The sequence below is a fragment of the Carassius carassius genome, chromosome 46 (assembly GCF_963082965.1).
Source record: "Carassius carassius chromosome 46, fCarCar2.1, whole genome shotgun sequence".
Taxonomy (NCBI): Eukaryota; Metazoa; Chordata; class Actinopteri; order Cypriniformes; family Cyprinidae; genus Carassius; species Carassius carassius.
In genome coordinates, this window is record NC_081800.1 from 22,861,680 (window position 1) to 22,877,775 (window position 16,096).

General features: G+C 36.3%; 1 protein-coding gene across 6 annotated transcripts in view; it reads right to left on the bottom strand.

The window, feature by feature from the left end:
- LOC132129723 (actin remodeling regulator NHS-like) overlaps nucleotides 1-16,096 on the bottom strand; it is a 95,536-nt gene that overhangs the window by 14,392 nt on the left and 65,048 nt on the right. For 3 of the 6 annotated variants that reach the window (XM_059541418.1, XM_059541417.1, XM_059541415.1), the window contains exons 2-4: nucleotides 4,392-4,544; nucleotides 2,701-2,837; nucleotides 2,567-2,611 (exon numbers count right to left, since the gene is read on the bottom strand). In XM_059541418.1, the coding sequence (XP_059397401.1) occupies nucleotides 2,567-2,611; nucleotides 2,701-2,837; nucleotides 4,392-4,544 (335 nt within the window). Of the gene's footprint in view, nucleotides 1-2,566; nucleotides 2,612-2,700; nucleotides 2,838-4,391; nucleotides 4,545-11,974; nucleotides 12,168-16,096 lie in introns of those variants that run through there. The other 3 variants (XM_059541420.1, XM_059541416.1, XM_059541421.1) reach the window with 2 other exon arrangements.

A 16,096-nucleotide genomic window follows, 5' to 3' on the forward strand; every position in this document is an offset into this window, starting at 1 on the left:
GTGATGTTCGCAGTTTTGTTTTGGCTTGCTCAGTTTGTGCCACTGGTAAGACTTCTAACAGACCCCCAGATGGGGTCCTACAACCGCTGCCCATCCCTTCGAGACCCTGGTCCCACATTGCGCTAGATTTTGTCACCGCCCTCCCACCCTCTCTGGGTAACACGGTAGTTTTGACCGTGGTGGACCGGTTCTCGAAGGCGGTTCATTTCATCCCCTTGCCCAAATTACCTTCAGCCAAGGAGACAGCGGTAACAGTCATTGATCACGTCTTTCGGTTACATGGCCTCCCGATAGACGTGGTCTCTGACAGAGGACCCCAGTTTGTGTCCAAATTTTGGCGAGAGTTTTGTAAACTTCTGGGGGCCACTGTTAGTCTCTCTTCGGGGTTCCATCCTCAAAGCAATGGGCAAACTGAGAGAGCCAACCAAGATTTGGAGAGAACACTACGATGTATGGTCGCTCGAAATCCTTCCTCCTGGTGTCAGCAGCTGTCGATGGTGGAGTACGCACACAATTCCTTACCAGTGTCTGCCACGGGCCTGTCCCCATTTGAATGTAGTATAGGGTACCAGCCACCTATTTTTCCCAGTCTGGAATCCGAAGTCGCGGTCCCTTCCGCTCACGCCTTCGTCCAGAGGTGCCGTCGCACATGGACCAGAGCCCGTGAGACTCTGGTCCAGGTGGGAGCGCGCACCAAGGCCAAAGCCGATCGCCACCGGTCGAGGCCTCCCGTATACGTCGTTGGTTCCAAAGTGTGGCTTTCTACCAAGAACATTCCTCTCCGATCCGTTGCTAATAAACTTGCTCCCAAATTCATAAACTGTCACCAAGATCATTAGTCCGGTGGCAGTCCGCCTCAATCTTCCTCCAGCGTACAGGAGGATTCATCCCGTGTTCCATGTATCAAAAATTAAACCTGTATTTTTTGCTCGTATTAATCCGCCTGCTCCGGTTCCCCCGCCGCCGCGGCTCGTAGACGGGGAACCAACCTATTCGGTCAATCGTATTCTGGACTCTAGACGGAGGGGACGCGGATTCCAGTACTTGGTGGACTGGGAAGGTTACGGTCCGGAGGAGAGAAGTTGGGTTCCTGCTAGAGATATATTGGATCACTCTCTTATTGATGATTTCAATCAACAGGTACAGGAGGCTGGGAACGTCAGGGGACGTTCCTAAGAGAGGGGGTACTGTCACGGTGCATGGATCGGCTGTGTTCTCAGGTCCTGTGATTTGGTGTCTTTCATGTGGTTACATCATGCTCATTGGAATCAGCTGCTAATCAGTCCCCGCACCAGGTGTCTCACATTACCGTCAGCTACATATACTCACCTCATTCCCTCCTTCCTTGTCTGATAGTTGTTCCGGATGTTGGACTGTCTTGTTGGGTTGTCTTGGTCTTGTTCGTGTTGGATTGTTTATTTCGCCGTTGATCGTCACTGGATTGTATTCATCACGGGAGATTCACGCCACGTCATCACCAGCCATCAAGCCACTGCGCCACCCAGCCGAGAGATAACATCATCACCCACGGAGTTCATCATTGTCTTCACGGAGTTTGTGTTCACCATATTTGTCGTCAATAAATATATGTTCACACTGCTTTTGCTTCCTATCACATTCATTACCATCACATAAAATGCATTTTAAAAGTTTAGTGGAGTTTGGGTGCCACCTAGTGACTATTATTGGTATAGTGCCTAAACAAAATCTCAAAGGAACATAAATTAATTATGTGCCTTTGATTTTTTTATATTTTGTTAAATATTTATTTTATAAAAAAACATTTTTAGTACAGTACATTTTCTTTACAGTAAACGTAGATTTATTTTACACTTTCATTTTTTGAAATGCCAACCTTAGGTCTGTCTTCCAAAGCATTTATGAATTACAGAAAGGGGGGTGACAATTAAAAGGTTAATATAACAATTAAATTTAAATGTACTAAACTGCAATTTCATCATTACAAATGTGACCATGGACCATAAAACTAGTCTTAAGTTGCTGGGGTATATTTTTAGCAATAGCCAAAAAAACATTGTATGTGTCAAAATTATCTATTTTTCTTTTATGCCAAAAATCATTAGGATATTAAGTAAAGATCATGTTCCATGAAGATATTTTGGAAATTTCTTACCGTAAACATGTAAAATCTTAAAACTTAAAATATGCATTGCTAAGAACTTAATTTGGACAATTGTAAAGACAATTTTCTCAGTATTTAGATTATTTTTTTTGCACCCTAAGATTCCAGATTTTCAAATAGTAGTATCTCGGACAAATATTGTCCTATCCTAACAAACCATACATGAATGAAAAGCTTATATATTCAATTTAGAATTGAAACTTAAAACATTACATTCAGTTTGCACTTAAGTATGCTTTTAACGCATATTATTTGTGTAATAAGTACTTCTTGAAAAGCATGCTAAGTGTACTACTTTTTCACAAGACAAAAATATAAAAATAAAGGAAAACAAGGATGGATTCATTCAGCTAAAGTCAAAGATGTCCATGCAGTGCAAGCGGGTCAGACGAGGTTCAGTGTGACACACAGATGTGTGTTTACCTGTGCTTGTGTTGTCTGAGTTTCTATGTCTCTCTCTGTCCTTTCCTAAACACATAGACATACTCTGTCACAACACTCTGTCTACAAGAAATGTCTCTAGATCAGAGGTCTAGTAATACACATAGGATGTTTACCGTGCTGAGGTGTCTCTCTCTCTGCTGGCGTCTGCAGTGCATGTGGGGCGATGGGTAGGTGGGCATTGGCGGAGCCATGGAGATGGAAATGGTCACCCTGCGCTCTCTCTCGCTGACCTCCTGCCTCTGTTGCTGGTCTGATGAGTAGAGAAATCTGTCAGTTCTTTCTATCAGTTAGACACAGGTTTTTAGGAATAAATCATGTCTGGAGCACAAACAGTGCTGGATGAGTTACACTGAAGTTGAATAATTTCTGTTGGGGTTTGTTCAAATCACTAACCTTAACTGAGAGCATTATAATAACAGTGATGCCTGCAAGCACCACTAGCATGTAGAAATAGCATATTGTGAGTTATATGAAATCATCATCATAATAAATCTTTGTCCTTTTTTCATTTGGTTTACTTTTGGTTCTTTTTGGTTATTACATTTTGAAATTTTTAATTGATGTGTAAAGTGAAGATTTAAAGACTGAATTATTTAATGTATCATAGCATGTGGAACGTTTTTTTGCCATTTGACATTCTTTTGCTGTTTTTCTCACTGCTTATGTGCATTACACATACATTCTGTTTTAAGAATTTAAATTTTCATATTATTATTATTATTATAGTTTTAATAGTTCTATCCTGTCATTGACAGTGTTATTGTTAACTTAAATTAAAATGAAATCTAAAACTATTATATAGCTTACATAAAATATAAAAAATTAAATGAAAGAAAAATATATAAAAAACTAACTGAAATAAAATAATTCTATATATGTATACATTATATATATATATATATATATATATATATATATATATATATATATATATATATATATATATATATATATATATAAAAAATTGTGATAAAAAGGCGCTTAAAATTACAAAAGTAAAATTCTATATGATAGTATAATTATATATATAATTATATGAACATAATATCCTGTCAGTTATAGTGTTGTTATTGTTGACTTAAAACTAAAACTGTTAAAAATAATTAGTTTTTTTAAAACGAAGATGAAATAAAATAAAATATAAATATCAGATTAAAGAAACAAACTTAATCTTAAAGGTCTTAAAAGATAGTAAAGGTAGTAAACAACTGAAATAAAATAAAGCAATGAAATTACTCAAATTAAAACTGAAATAAAAATAAACTAAAGCCATGTATAACTATTAAAAAACGACACTAATAAAAATGAAAAAAAAAGCACTTGACAAAATACACTTTCATTTACAGTGTTGTTATTGTTAACAAATTAAAACTAATAAAAATACTTCCCTTAAATGAAAACGTTGAAATTAAATTGTTAAAATAAATATAAATATCAGATTTAGAAAAATAGTATTGTTTCCTTGGCAGCTTATTGAAATAAAATATATATAAGTACTAAATTACTACAAACTTAACAACATTACTAAAACTTTACATTTAAAATGAACATATAAAAAATTTATTTCTTTTTAAGAAATACTATAACAGTATGTTAATAATACTAAAATAACACTGGTCTTTTAGTTTAGAACAAATCAGATTATTTCGATTTGATGTTTCCATCTTCCTCCTCTAGAGGGCAGTGTTCACTGCCAATGAATGGAGGATTTTGGCTCGCGCGAACAACTTTACTTTGATGACCACAGAAGGTGTTCGTTCATTGATTAATAACTGATCAGTTTTGATGTGTAACCGTGTCTAACCTCTGTACAGCGCCCGCAGGCTCTGTTTGGCGTTTCGATGCAGCTCTTCCACGCACGCTGGCCGAGTCGACGGCAGGAACACATTCCTCTGCAGGTGCCATGGAGCCTGATAATGTCCACTCAGTTTGCTCTCAATGTCCAGATTAGATAACGCTGCAGATAAAATACAAACAAATAATTTGTACATCAGTATCTATACATTTGATCACTTATGTTGACATCTTTAAGACAAATTGTTTTCCAGAAAAAAATTAAACCTATATTCTTAGTCCAGAAAACATATTTTAGTACAAACCTCACTAAATTTTGTCAGATTTATGCTTCATCACACCTCCTCTTGATTATATAAACTTTACCAAGATAATCTGCGAAACAATATTCTTCAGCTGATATGAGCTGCATGGTTAAGAATGTAGACCTAGTCTCTCAGAATGAGACCTTTAACCCAGTAGCCAAAAACTAAACGTGATCTAATGACTTCCTCAAATGCTCAGAGAAGCTGCAACTGGTGTGAAAAGCAAATAAACTCAGTGGATGATCCAGTAGCCCAACATTCGCAAAACAATGCTGCAATCTGTCAGCAGCTAATGCATCACTGTGTGAGAGACAAAAGGTGTTAATGGAGCCAAACACCTGATTCATGAGCCTAAACCAAACTTCTACACCCCAGCACAGGTCACTGAGGGAGTCAGTCAATAAAATAAAGGGCTTGCATCTATCTATCTATCTATCTATCTATCTATCTATCTATCTATCTATCTATCTATCTATACATTTTAAAATTAAATTATAAATAAAAAGTAGTAGGCTAATTTATTATTTTATATATATATTTTTGGTACATATAGGTGTGTCCCCGACTAGGCTACGTTCGAATCTTGCCGATATTCTACTGATAGTCGAATCATATGTTTGGGGGCGGGGCAAAATACAAACCATAACAATTAACAATTATTATTATTATTTTTTACAATAGTGCTCTCATTATAACGTTAGCCTAAAACGTTAGCAGTTAATGTTCAGCATTTCTGTTTTGAGCTGCGCGCGCTGAAGAAGACCAGTAGAGTGACGCATTTGATAGCAAGTTTATAATCAATGGGAATAAACTCATGATTTAATGTAGAATACGCTTCGTTATTTATACAACATACCGTTAATATTAAGACGTCTAGGCTATTTGCAAAAAGGGCCTGAATGCACATGAACATATCTGCGGGGCTCTGAATGTGAACTCCTTTTGTGGACGCGTTCTTCACGAAACAATGTGCAGAAACACGGCAGCTAAACTAAAAATTCATAGCATTTTAGTATAATGGTCTTCTCATTATAATAGTATGTATATAACAGTCCCAGTCATAGTTATAAATATTCTGCATTGTAGTTTGACCTGCTCGCACTGAAGAGATATCACCATAGTACTGCAATGAAGCACTTGACTCAGAACCAAATGCATCTTATATCAGGTAAATCATATATCCATGATATACACCGGCTGAAATGTTTTGAAATCACTTGTACCCTACCTGTTAGATAAAAATCCAGTCTCTGCCTGTGTCTGCCTGTTTGAGTGTTGGTAAAGTTTTAAATCCCTGCCGCCAAGATGCTCCTCTGTCGGTCACGGATTATGGAAAGTGAAACAAATCTATAGGGATGGTTGGATTTATTCACACACTTTAAAATATTTGTTTGAAGCTTCTTTCTTTTCAGATTCTTACAGCTTTATCATAATAGGATGTTAACTATAGTTCTATGTGAAATCAGACATTTGAGATCCCCATATAGTAAAAATGGCATAATCAATAACACCCCGCAAATATTCGACTGTTAGATTGGTAGTCGAATCAGCCTCCTCGAATCACTTTTTATTATGTGAATGCGAGTGAATAGACTTACAGCTTCTCTTCCCTTGCCGTTATTAGCACACACAGGTTTAATGCAGAGCAATCTAGGTCACAAACTCAATAGAGCACAACTCTGTGTCCGTGTTATCTCTTTGTGTGCCCCTCTAAGACTAACACACACACACACACACACACACACACACACACACACACACACACACACACACACACACACACACACACACACACACACACATTCAATATTCAATATTTTGCACACTTTACAGCAAAGTAGTCTTTTATGATGCAAACAATAAAGAAATGTTTTCTATGAAGTCTATAAATGTTCAATAAAGTAAAACAATTTAATGCGAGCATTTACATTTAGATGTAAATATCCAATGCTTTCATCCAAAAGTAATTATTATTGTTGCTTGTTATTTTCCAACAACTAATTCACGAGCAATTTTGAAAGTTTGGTGTAAATTTTAAAATAAATGAATTCTTGTATTAATCAATTGATCAAAATTGATGGTAGGGACATTTGTAATGTTACAAAAGATTTATATTTCAAATAAATGCTGTTTATATTTTTAATTTCTATTCATTAAACAATCCTGGAAAAAACACACACAATTGTTGTCAACATTGATTATAATCAGAAATGTGTCTTGAGCAGCAAATAAGCACATTAAAATCATTTCTGAAGGATGGTGTGACACTAAAGACTGGAGTAATGATGATGAAAATGATCACGGGAATAAAATAGAAAACAGTTATTTTACAATATTTCACAATATTACTGTTTTTCTATATTTTTTTATAATAATTTCAAATAAATGCAGTCTTGGTGAGCAGGAAAGTCTTCTTTTAAAACATAAAAAAATACAAAATAAAACTTACTGACTCCAAACTACAATACATTTTGTTTTTCAGTATTTAAAAGTTTGTGACCAAATTAATTATTATCCCAAAAACCACAACCATCACATTTAAAGTTGATCCATTGACTGCAGACCGCTCTTCTCCTCACCTAAACAGCATGACATCACCCTAACAAAACCTATTTGACAGACCTCTTCTGAGATAATGCATCATGGACCTTGTTTACAGCAGACGAGTGGCGTCTGCTAAGCATTTCCTCCGGTACCTGCTCTGTGTCGTCCTGGATTCATTCAGCCTCTTCTGCACACCAACCCTGCTTTCCTTTGTAACTTTGCCAGATTATTCCTCTCATTTTTGCCATGTGAGGATTTCTCCCATCTGGGACTAGATTCAAAGGTTTCATTTAAGGGGAATATCTATCTGGAAGCGTGCTGGACTGGAGTCCTGGACTAGCTCTGGGTCTTGATCAAAGGCACCTAACTGTTAAGATGAACCATCTCTCAGATGTATTCGCTACCTTTCACTGTGAAAAATAAAGCTTCCAGAAACTAGTTCACATGTCATAGGAGAACCTGGTTCAGAGAAAAACCTGCTTCAAGGAACCCGGGGGGGCCAGACTAGTCCTCTAGAACCAATACAGCTATATGAAGAACATAACATCAAGAACCTTCCTCCATACAGCAACTAAAGAATTCAATATCACTATTAATAATAAAGGTTTCAAATGGGGGTTTTCACAGCAAAACCATAAAGGAACTATTTTTGGTCTCTCCAAAGATCCTTTCAGTGATCAGTTCTTAAAAGAACCATTTTTTTTACCTCATTGTGAAGCAGATTTAATAATCCGAAGAACCTTTCCCCAGTATAAAGAACCTTTTGTGGAATGGAATGTTTCCATAGATTTTAACGTCCATGGGTTGGTAAGAGTTTTTTATGTTTTTGAAAATCTTTTCGGCTCACCCAAGCTGCAGTTATGGCATTAAAAATACAGTAAAAACAGTAATATTGTAAAATATTATTATAATTTAAAAGCATTGTTTTCTATATGAAAATACGTTAAAATGTAATTAATTTCTGTGATGCAAAGCTGAATTTTCAGCATCATTACTCCAGTCTTCAGTGTCTCGTAATCCTTCAGGAATCATTCTAAAATGCTGATTTGCTGCTCAAGAAACATTTATTATTATTATCAGTGTTGAAAAGTGTTTACTGCTTCATATTCTTGTGAAAACCATGATGCATTTTGTTTACAGGACACTTTGATGAATAGAAAGTTTAAACGAGCAGCATTTAGTGGAAACAGAAATCTTTTGAAACATTATAACCATCTTTGCTGACATTTTTGATCAATTTAATGCATCATTGCTAAATCAAAGTAGTAATTTATAAAAATAAAAAAAAATGATCTTACTTATTCCACAGACTGACTGCACATTACTGTATTCTATGTATACTCTACATTTCTTCCAAATCTGTCACAATCTCATTTCCCATGAAATGAGTCAAACTCGACTAGTCTCTGAGGGATCACAAGTCAAGTCAAAAGATCTAACCTCTGATAACAAGCTTCATTATGCCAAACATCCTCAGTGACCTTGAAAAGATGCTTAGTGACCAGTGTTTGAGGAACTAATCTGACAATTCTCCAAGAGTATGTCAGTTTCCACTGTTTAATTCTACTTGCCAGTATGGATGATGTGAAATTGTAGCTTGTTTTACTGGAATTCACCCTAGTTGGATGTTTATTTACAGTGGCGCCCTTCTAATCTTGGGACGAAATGCTCCAATCTATTTGTCCAAGCTGACTCTGTGAAGACTCTGAATGGTAAGTAGGGTGAAGGGATGGAAACTGGGCACTCAGTGTGAGGGAAAACATGGGGTTTCCAAGTATGCTCCCCAAGGGGAGACCCCCCACTGAGGGCTGAACTAATGCCCTTCGTGACCGTCTTTATCCAGACAGACATGGCTCCAGTCAACCATGGTGATCATGGTAGCATCTCAGTATCTCAGCCCTTAAGCCCCTGCAGCTCTTCAACTCAGCATCAACAAGAAAACCACCATTGATGTCCTAGACCGTACCAAGAAACTCATACCATGCAACTAAACACCATGCAATGGCAAATTTTCATCAGTGTCTGAGAAAAACTTTTATCCCTGAATGAATTGTTTAGTAGGTAGCACTTGTATTCCAGGCATGCTAAACTTTAGATTTCACAAATCTAATTTAATATGCACATTATCATTTTTATTACTGTAAGGCCTTTCCAAACTGCGCGATGTGAAAAAGCGAGGCGAATTGCTGCATTCACACCGAGTGCACTATTTGTATGTTTAACAAAGCTACAATGCTAATATTTGTCATAAACATCCTGTACTGCTATAAAAAATACCACGAGCTGAACGCCTTCTGACTCATAACACTTGCGCATGTGGAAGAAAACGGATGGTGCTCTGCTGTGATTACATAATTCAGTGGAGAAATATTAGAAATTTTATTCTGTATAAAGAAACCAGGCAGCGATAGCAAGAAGTCAGGATCCACTCTTCTCTTATCCTGGATACTCTTCTTCGATGTTTGTTTACACTGGTTTTCAAAACAGCGCCACCACTCTCACCCTTTTAAGCAACATCAGCTGCTCCGGTCATGTGATCCTAGCTCAAATCTTATTGGATGGCCCGTGTTTTTGCTTTGCGAAACTGAAAAGATTTTTCGGCATGGATGCAAAAAAAAAAAACATTATGTTTCGGTGTGCGAATGTTTGCATCTATTTGGAAGCATCCATAGAAATGTATTGTTTTATTCCAGCACGTTATTGCATCCGATATTTGTTTCGTATTGATTCTCATGTTGAGATGTATAGGTCCTACTTGCTGATTTTTTTCAATCTCATTCTTTTGTGTATTAGACTGAAAATATATCATAGAAATTGAATTTTTCTGCCAAGCAACATTAGATCATGCAGAATTTCTCAAGTTCAGTCAGTCAGCTAATCTAAGACGGGGGAGATGTGCTGGAAAAGGGGGCTGGGAGCTCTCTTCCTAATAGAGCTGTTTGGTTGTTAGTTGTTTAGCAGCATGGGGTAAAGAGTAACCCAGCAGTGATCTGTAACTAGAATAACAGCTCTGTCTTTTTGTCCCTCCACAGCTCAATAACCTCAGGGGTACAAAAGGGGTACATTTTACTACTCCGGAACACAGCATTTCAGTACAAAAAGGGTTGCACATTTTCCAGGTGATCATGGCAGCAGTTTTTCATAGAATTATAATTACATATTAGATATTGAGCTTTAGAACTGGCCATAAAGCCATTAATTTATTTAGAGAACCAATCATTAAACAACAAAGATAACATACAAAAAAGCATTGCTATCAACGGGCACGATAAATTCTTAGTGAATTCCCCCTTGTCAACACAAATCAAGAGAAATCTCAAAGGTGACCAATACAGGCCATCTACAATGCCTCTATCTGCTCTCCAAAGACATCAGTAAACAGCACCTAAAAACAATAGAAATGGTTCATGGAGACCACTTGTCTACTGATGGTATCATCTGAGATAAGCCAACAGGCTTATTTTGGCATGAAAAGTGGATATGGTAAACAGAACAGGCTTTATCACTGAACCTTTTCCTTTCATGATCCTTTTCCCTGTTTTCTTTGCTATCTTTACAAATTCAGTGCTATTCTTCCATCATGTTATCCATAGATTGAACATGCAAAAAAATAAAATTATTAAAACCACAGATGGAAAGCTAAGTAGAAGTTGGAGGCATTGGCATAGACTCATGGCAGATATTCCAAAACATCAAATGATTTTCATATTGGAAATTTAATACATACTTCAACTACAACGGAACATTTTTTTCTGAACATTTTATGTAATAAGAATGTTGGATTTCATAGTGTTCTCAGCAACATCTTAATCTCAGCTCCTTTCCTGTAAATATCAAGGGTGCAGAATCTAACCTTTATAACCTTTAACCCTGAAAAGGGTCAGTGATTTGCAACTATTTGACAAATAAAATGGGACATACAAAGCTGGTTGAAAATCAGCAAAGCTGACCACAGTAGGGATGAACTTATAACATCTTTTTATTACACATTCACATTTTTTGATGAATAATTCAAAAACATCAATACAATTCAATAATGGATATTAAATGGTTGATGCACAGTTAATTATCCAATTTCACCCAAACCAATATATCACGCATCCCTGTTACAGCCTACTTGCAAGCAAATGTATAGAAATTTGGTCACTGGCAGTGATTTTAACCAGCCTACAGTCATCCTCTAATCATCATCCACTGGTTGAGACATGAACCCTGAGCCAAGCCCAGACCGCTGACATTCCCCAATCCAAACACCTACACCTTCTGACGTGGGAAAGTCTAGCCCTCCAAATGTTAGCCATTAATTTCAATGACACCACACCTTGCTGAAGACCTCCTTCCCGCCCCTCCTCTTGGGTCAGAGCACATTTTGTATTACCACAAATCAAATGTTTGGGTTTACCTACAGAAGTGCATAAAGAACTAAAGAGTGCCAATTCAGCAAATCTTCCAAGTACACATCATCACAACCATACATTCCAGTTAATAAGTTCATTGAGCTCCCAAAGAGGAAAAGTAATGCATATTTTACATAGTAAATATGATGCAAAAGTATATTTTGCAAAATTCAAAGGACATGAATTCACCTAAGTCATAGTTTCTAGGCTATAAATCAAACTACATCCAGGCAAAATATTGCAAAACAAGGTTTGACAGTTATTGATTAACTCTAAAACATAAGAAGCCATTAGAAGCTACAAAGCGCAATTTAAGAGGTCACTATGACAGGAAACATCTACTGTACCTTTAGACCCCAATGGCATACAGCATCCAAGAGCCATGACTATAATACAGCGTCTCAGCCAAGCTGGTCAGCAAGGGATGAGCATGTCTCTATCTTTCCTCTCATTTTTTTCTTGTGTTTTCATTTGACTTTCTTCAGCCCCCTGAGGCTTGTTCATCACAACCATGGAATCACAGCACACACTCTCTCTCTCTCTCTCTCTGACTGACTGACTGACTGACTGTGACCTCAGGCTACTTTCAGCTTAGCTTTGCTGCAACATCTGCAACACCCCACCCCCCTCAGTCTCCACCTTGTTACCCTAGATGTCCTTTACCCCCCATAGACAGTGCACATGGTTCAGTCCAGCCACAACTTGGGCTGCTATAATCCCTTTATGCTTCACTGGAGCGATCCAAAGGGAGGAAGCACAGGGTCATTAATCCACATTGCTGCCAGTGGGACACTGGACAGTTAATGCTGTGAGTTGCACAGGCTTATGTATGCGTGTTTGATTCACAATGAATGGCAATCCAAAGCAACTATGAATCAATATCAAAGAAATTTAATATGCAGAGAAAATGATTACCAAGTTGACATTCCAATGCTTGCAAACACTCGGGCTCTTTTAAAACTCTCTATTTGATTGTACAATGTAACATGTCAACTTCTTGCTTAACCAGTGGTCCAAGTTAAAGGGCAAGACTACCTGTTTGTCCAAAGGACAGAGGTGTTCGGGATATAGTCTTTTCATCAGGATACCCCCATTCACAACATTTTCCCTAAACAAAGCAATTACATCTGTGACTTTTTCCTGGGCACCAGACTAAAGAAACTGTATCCTGTCTACTGACAATACTTTAAAGAGCCACCTGTGAAACGACCCATAAAACAAGGACTCAATCTTCTTAATGGTTTGAATGAACCAGTATGCAATTTACAACCTATTGTTTTCAGACAAAAATCAAGGTGGAAATCGCTGTTACTATTGTAAATGGGTGGTATTTACTAATTGTGGCTAGTGTATTAACAGACTCATATACAGGTCTGTGTGTTATGTTATCTGGTACACCAATCACTGGTTTGTCATGGTGGTGTAGAAGATTCAGCGAGGAGGCAGATGGTAAACTGCTACAAACCAAATCTTTAATCTAGAACATATGACAGAACAAATATAAATAACATCACCTTAGTGTCTCCTCCTTTCTCCTAGATAGCAGTAAGATTAATTCAAGATCAAATGGACACTTCTGCTTTCCTTGAGCAAAAGACCCCAGTAATCTCACATGTGTGTTTCAGAAGAGATCAATAATGTCTGAAAGTTGGAGGCCTTCCAGATCTCAAACTGTATTTAGGTTTGTCAAGACACCAAAATCTGCAATCAAAATTTAAAGATTTCAATATGAATTCAAATATACTTTAAAAATATTTCAATATGATTTTTTTCACATAAAAAAAGCAATCCACATTCATTTTATGATTACTAACCCATAAGATTTCAGAAGAAACATCTAAAAACCAAGTTAATACATTTCTCCTGAGCTATAAAAGTGCAATGACATTTTCCTCCGGAGTCTCAATTGCAAAAGTATTGCTGACTAAATGAGAGGAGACTTCATATACAAGGCATTGATACATTTCTCAAAAAGACAAGGACACTTATTTTGTGCTGATTACACACACAATTATAGAGAAAGAGAGTGACAGAGAGATAGAAATACAAGCCTCCATCTTAATCTCCTCTAATCCGACTCACTCTCAGCCTCTGCTGACCTTGGCGCCATCATGACCAAATGCTGAAGTAAGACCACAAGAACAGTGTTTAAACTCACAAAGACCTTACAGAGCAGTTTACACCTGGGACAAAAGAGGCAGTATTTGTAAAGAAGGAAGTGCATGCATGTGTGTTTAGAAGTCCAAAGTTCCTTGCTGCTTAAGAAACATTTCTTAATATTATCAATGTTACCCAATCATGTTAACCAGTCATGCTGCTTAATATTTTTGTGGAAACCATTATCTTTTTTTTTTTTTTTTCAAAAGAAAGTTCAAAGTTAAAAAGAAAAGCAATTGTTTGAAATAGTAACAATTTTTACATTATAAATGCCTTTACTGTAACTTTTAATCAAAATCAAGTTACATATTTAAATTTGTATAAATCATATTTTATCTTATATATAAAAACTATATTTTTAAACATAACCATGTCAAATATATGTTGGCAATGGTGAATATACGACCTGGTTGGAAGTATAATATGGTTTATAAATTATTTAGAGGGATGTTTCTTCATAGATTTTAGCACAAAATTTGTATTAAAATATAGTTGTATTAGCTGGGTACTAAATGTAGTTTTTCGTTCCAGGATGGTGATAAATGATTCATCGAAACCACATACACAGACACACTGAAGAAAAAAGTAAGACTGAATGAATGAGAAGGAGGAAAGGGAGGAGTTTTAGTCTCAGACAGCAGGCAGACGTCCAAAAAATAACACATCTAATGAGTCAGCTATAATTTTGCTGAGTTACCTTCATTCTTAAATTAAGTACTGAGGTTTGTTAATGCACACCTGTACTTTAAATTTAAGCACTTGCCATATATAGCCATAGTTTCTACCTCTTTTATTGAATATCTCCACCATGATCTCAGCACAGGAAGAAAAGCTTTCCCTGTAATTCCCTCTGTCTTTCTCCTGATCGTTTTCTCCTTCCTCTGTGATGAAGATCTTTGATCTGGTCCAAGTAGGTGGAGCTCAAAGATCATCCTGGAATGTGATTGTAGGTCTTATAAAGCCTGAGTCTGTCAGCTGCGTCCATGACCGCTACAGCCGCCGCTGCCCCGCAGGTAAAAACTACAGTCATCATCACAGTCATTACACGCCTTCAGGTCTACCTTCCTGAAGATTACAACTTTTATTAAAAAATAAATAAAATAAAAAATGTTTTATATATATATATATATATATATATATATATATATATATATATATATATATATATATATATATATATATATATATATATATATATATGAGAGAGAATGTCTATAAGACAACAAGATCTTTGCTGCATACTATTTTTTAAGTATGCATTTGTACCATACAATATAATGCATTCCATGAATTCTACAATGCATAAAAGTTTAAAACAGTATTTTAGGTAGATTCTTTTCAAAATATTACTGAAGCAAAGTTGATTAAATTTCCCATCTGTGATTGAAATCTCCCAAAGGGGAAGCACAGGATGTCTTTTCTCCACTGTCTTAAACTAACACTTGATCGGCGGACCTGGTTCTCCTATCCAGCGCTGAATTGCAGTGGTTTAGCTAAAGCCAAGAGCACACATGGATGGTATTTGTGTGCTCCGTAAGAATGAATTAGACCAAAACTATGTGTAGCACTGACTGGATTAAACTATACAGTATATCCACAACGTCTTGTTTACATTAGCGGGACGCCCATCCCAAATCATTAAAAACCAAGTGATGTGGTTCACAAGACATTTACTTTCCAAACCAGTGCCTGTAAGACTGCAAACCGAACTCTGGCAGAAATTAACTTCATTAGACGTCTCGGTCAGAAGGGTCAAAGTGCATTAGCATCAACTTGCTTTAAAATGTGTGTGCTTTGCCAACATGAAAAGTATAAGAGTTTGGTATTTTAGAAAGTGTTTGGAGAATTTTGCTTTTATCACCACAGTTATTTTAGAATTGCTGAGATAGTAAAAAAATTTTTATTACTATTATTAGTTTATTTTTTTCAGTTTTAGTTTGAATATTTTACTACATCAAGTAAAACCAAATGAGAATTGAGAAAAAATAGAAATGTTGCCTTTACTACTAGTTCAAGATTTTTTGAATACTTTATTTTATTTCAAGAAAAGTGTTTTTCATGGCTTTAGTTGAAGTTTTAGCAAACTGCACTGCAAAAAAAATACAAAAAAATACAAAAATAAAAAACACGGATTAAAAAAAGATTATTGGAAAAAATACATTTTCAGTTATTCTACTTCAAAATGTAATGTCAAATTCAATGTTACTAGTCATTTCTGTTTATTTATTCGTGAAATTTACGAGCATTTTCTGAGTGAAGTGTATAATAACCCTGTACCAGGGTGTTGTTATGTGGTTGCTAAGGTGGTCTGG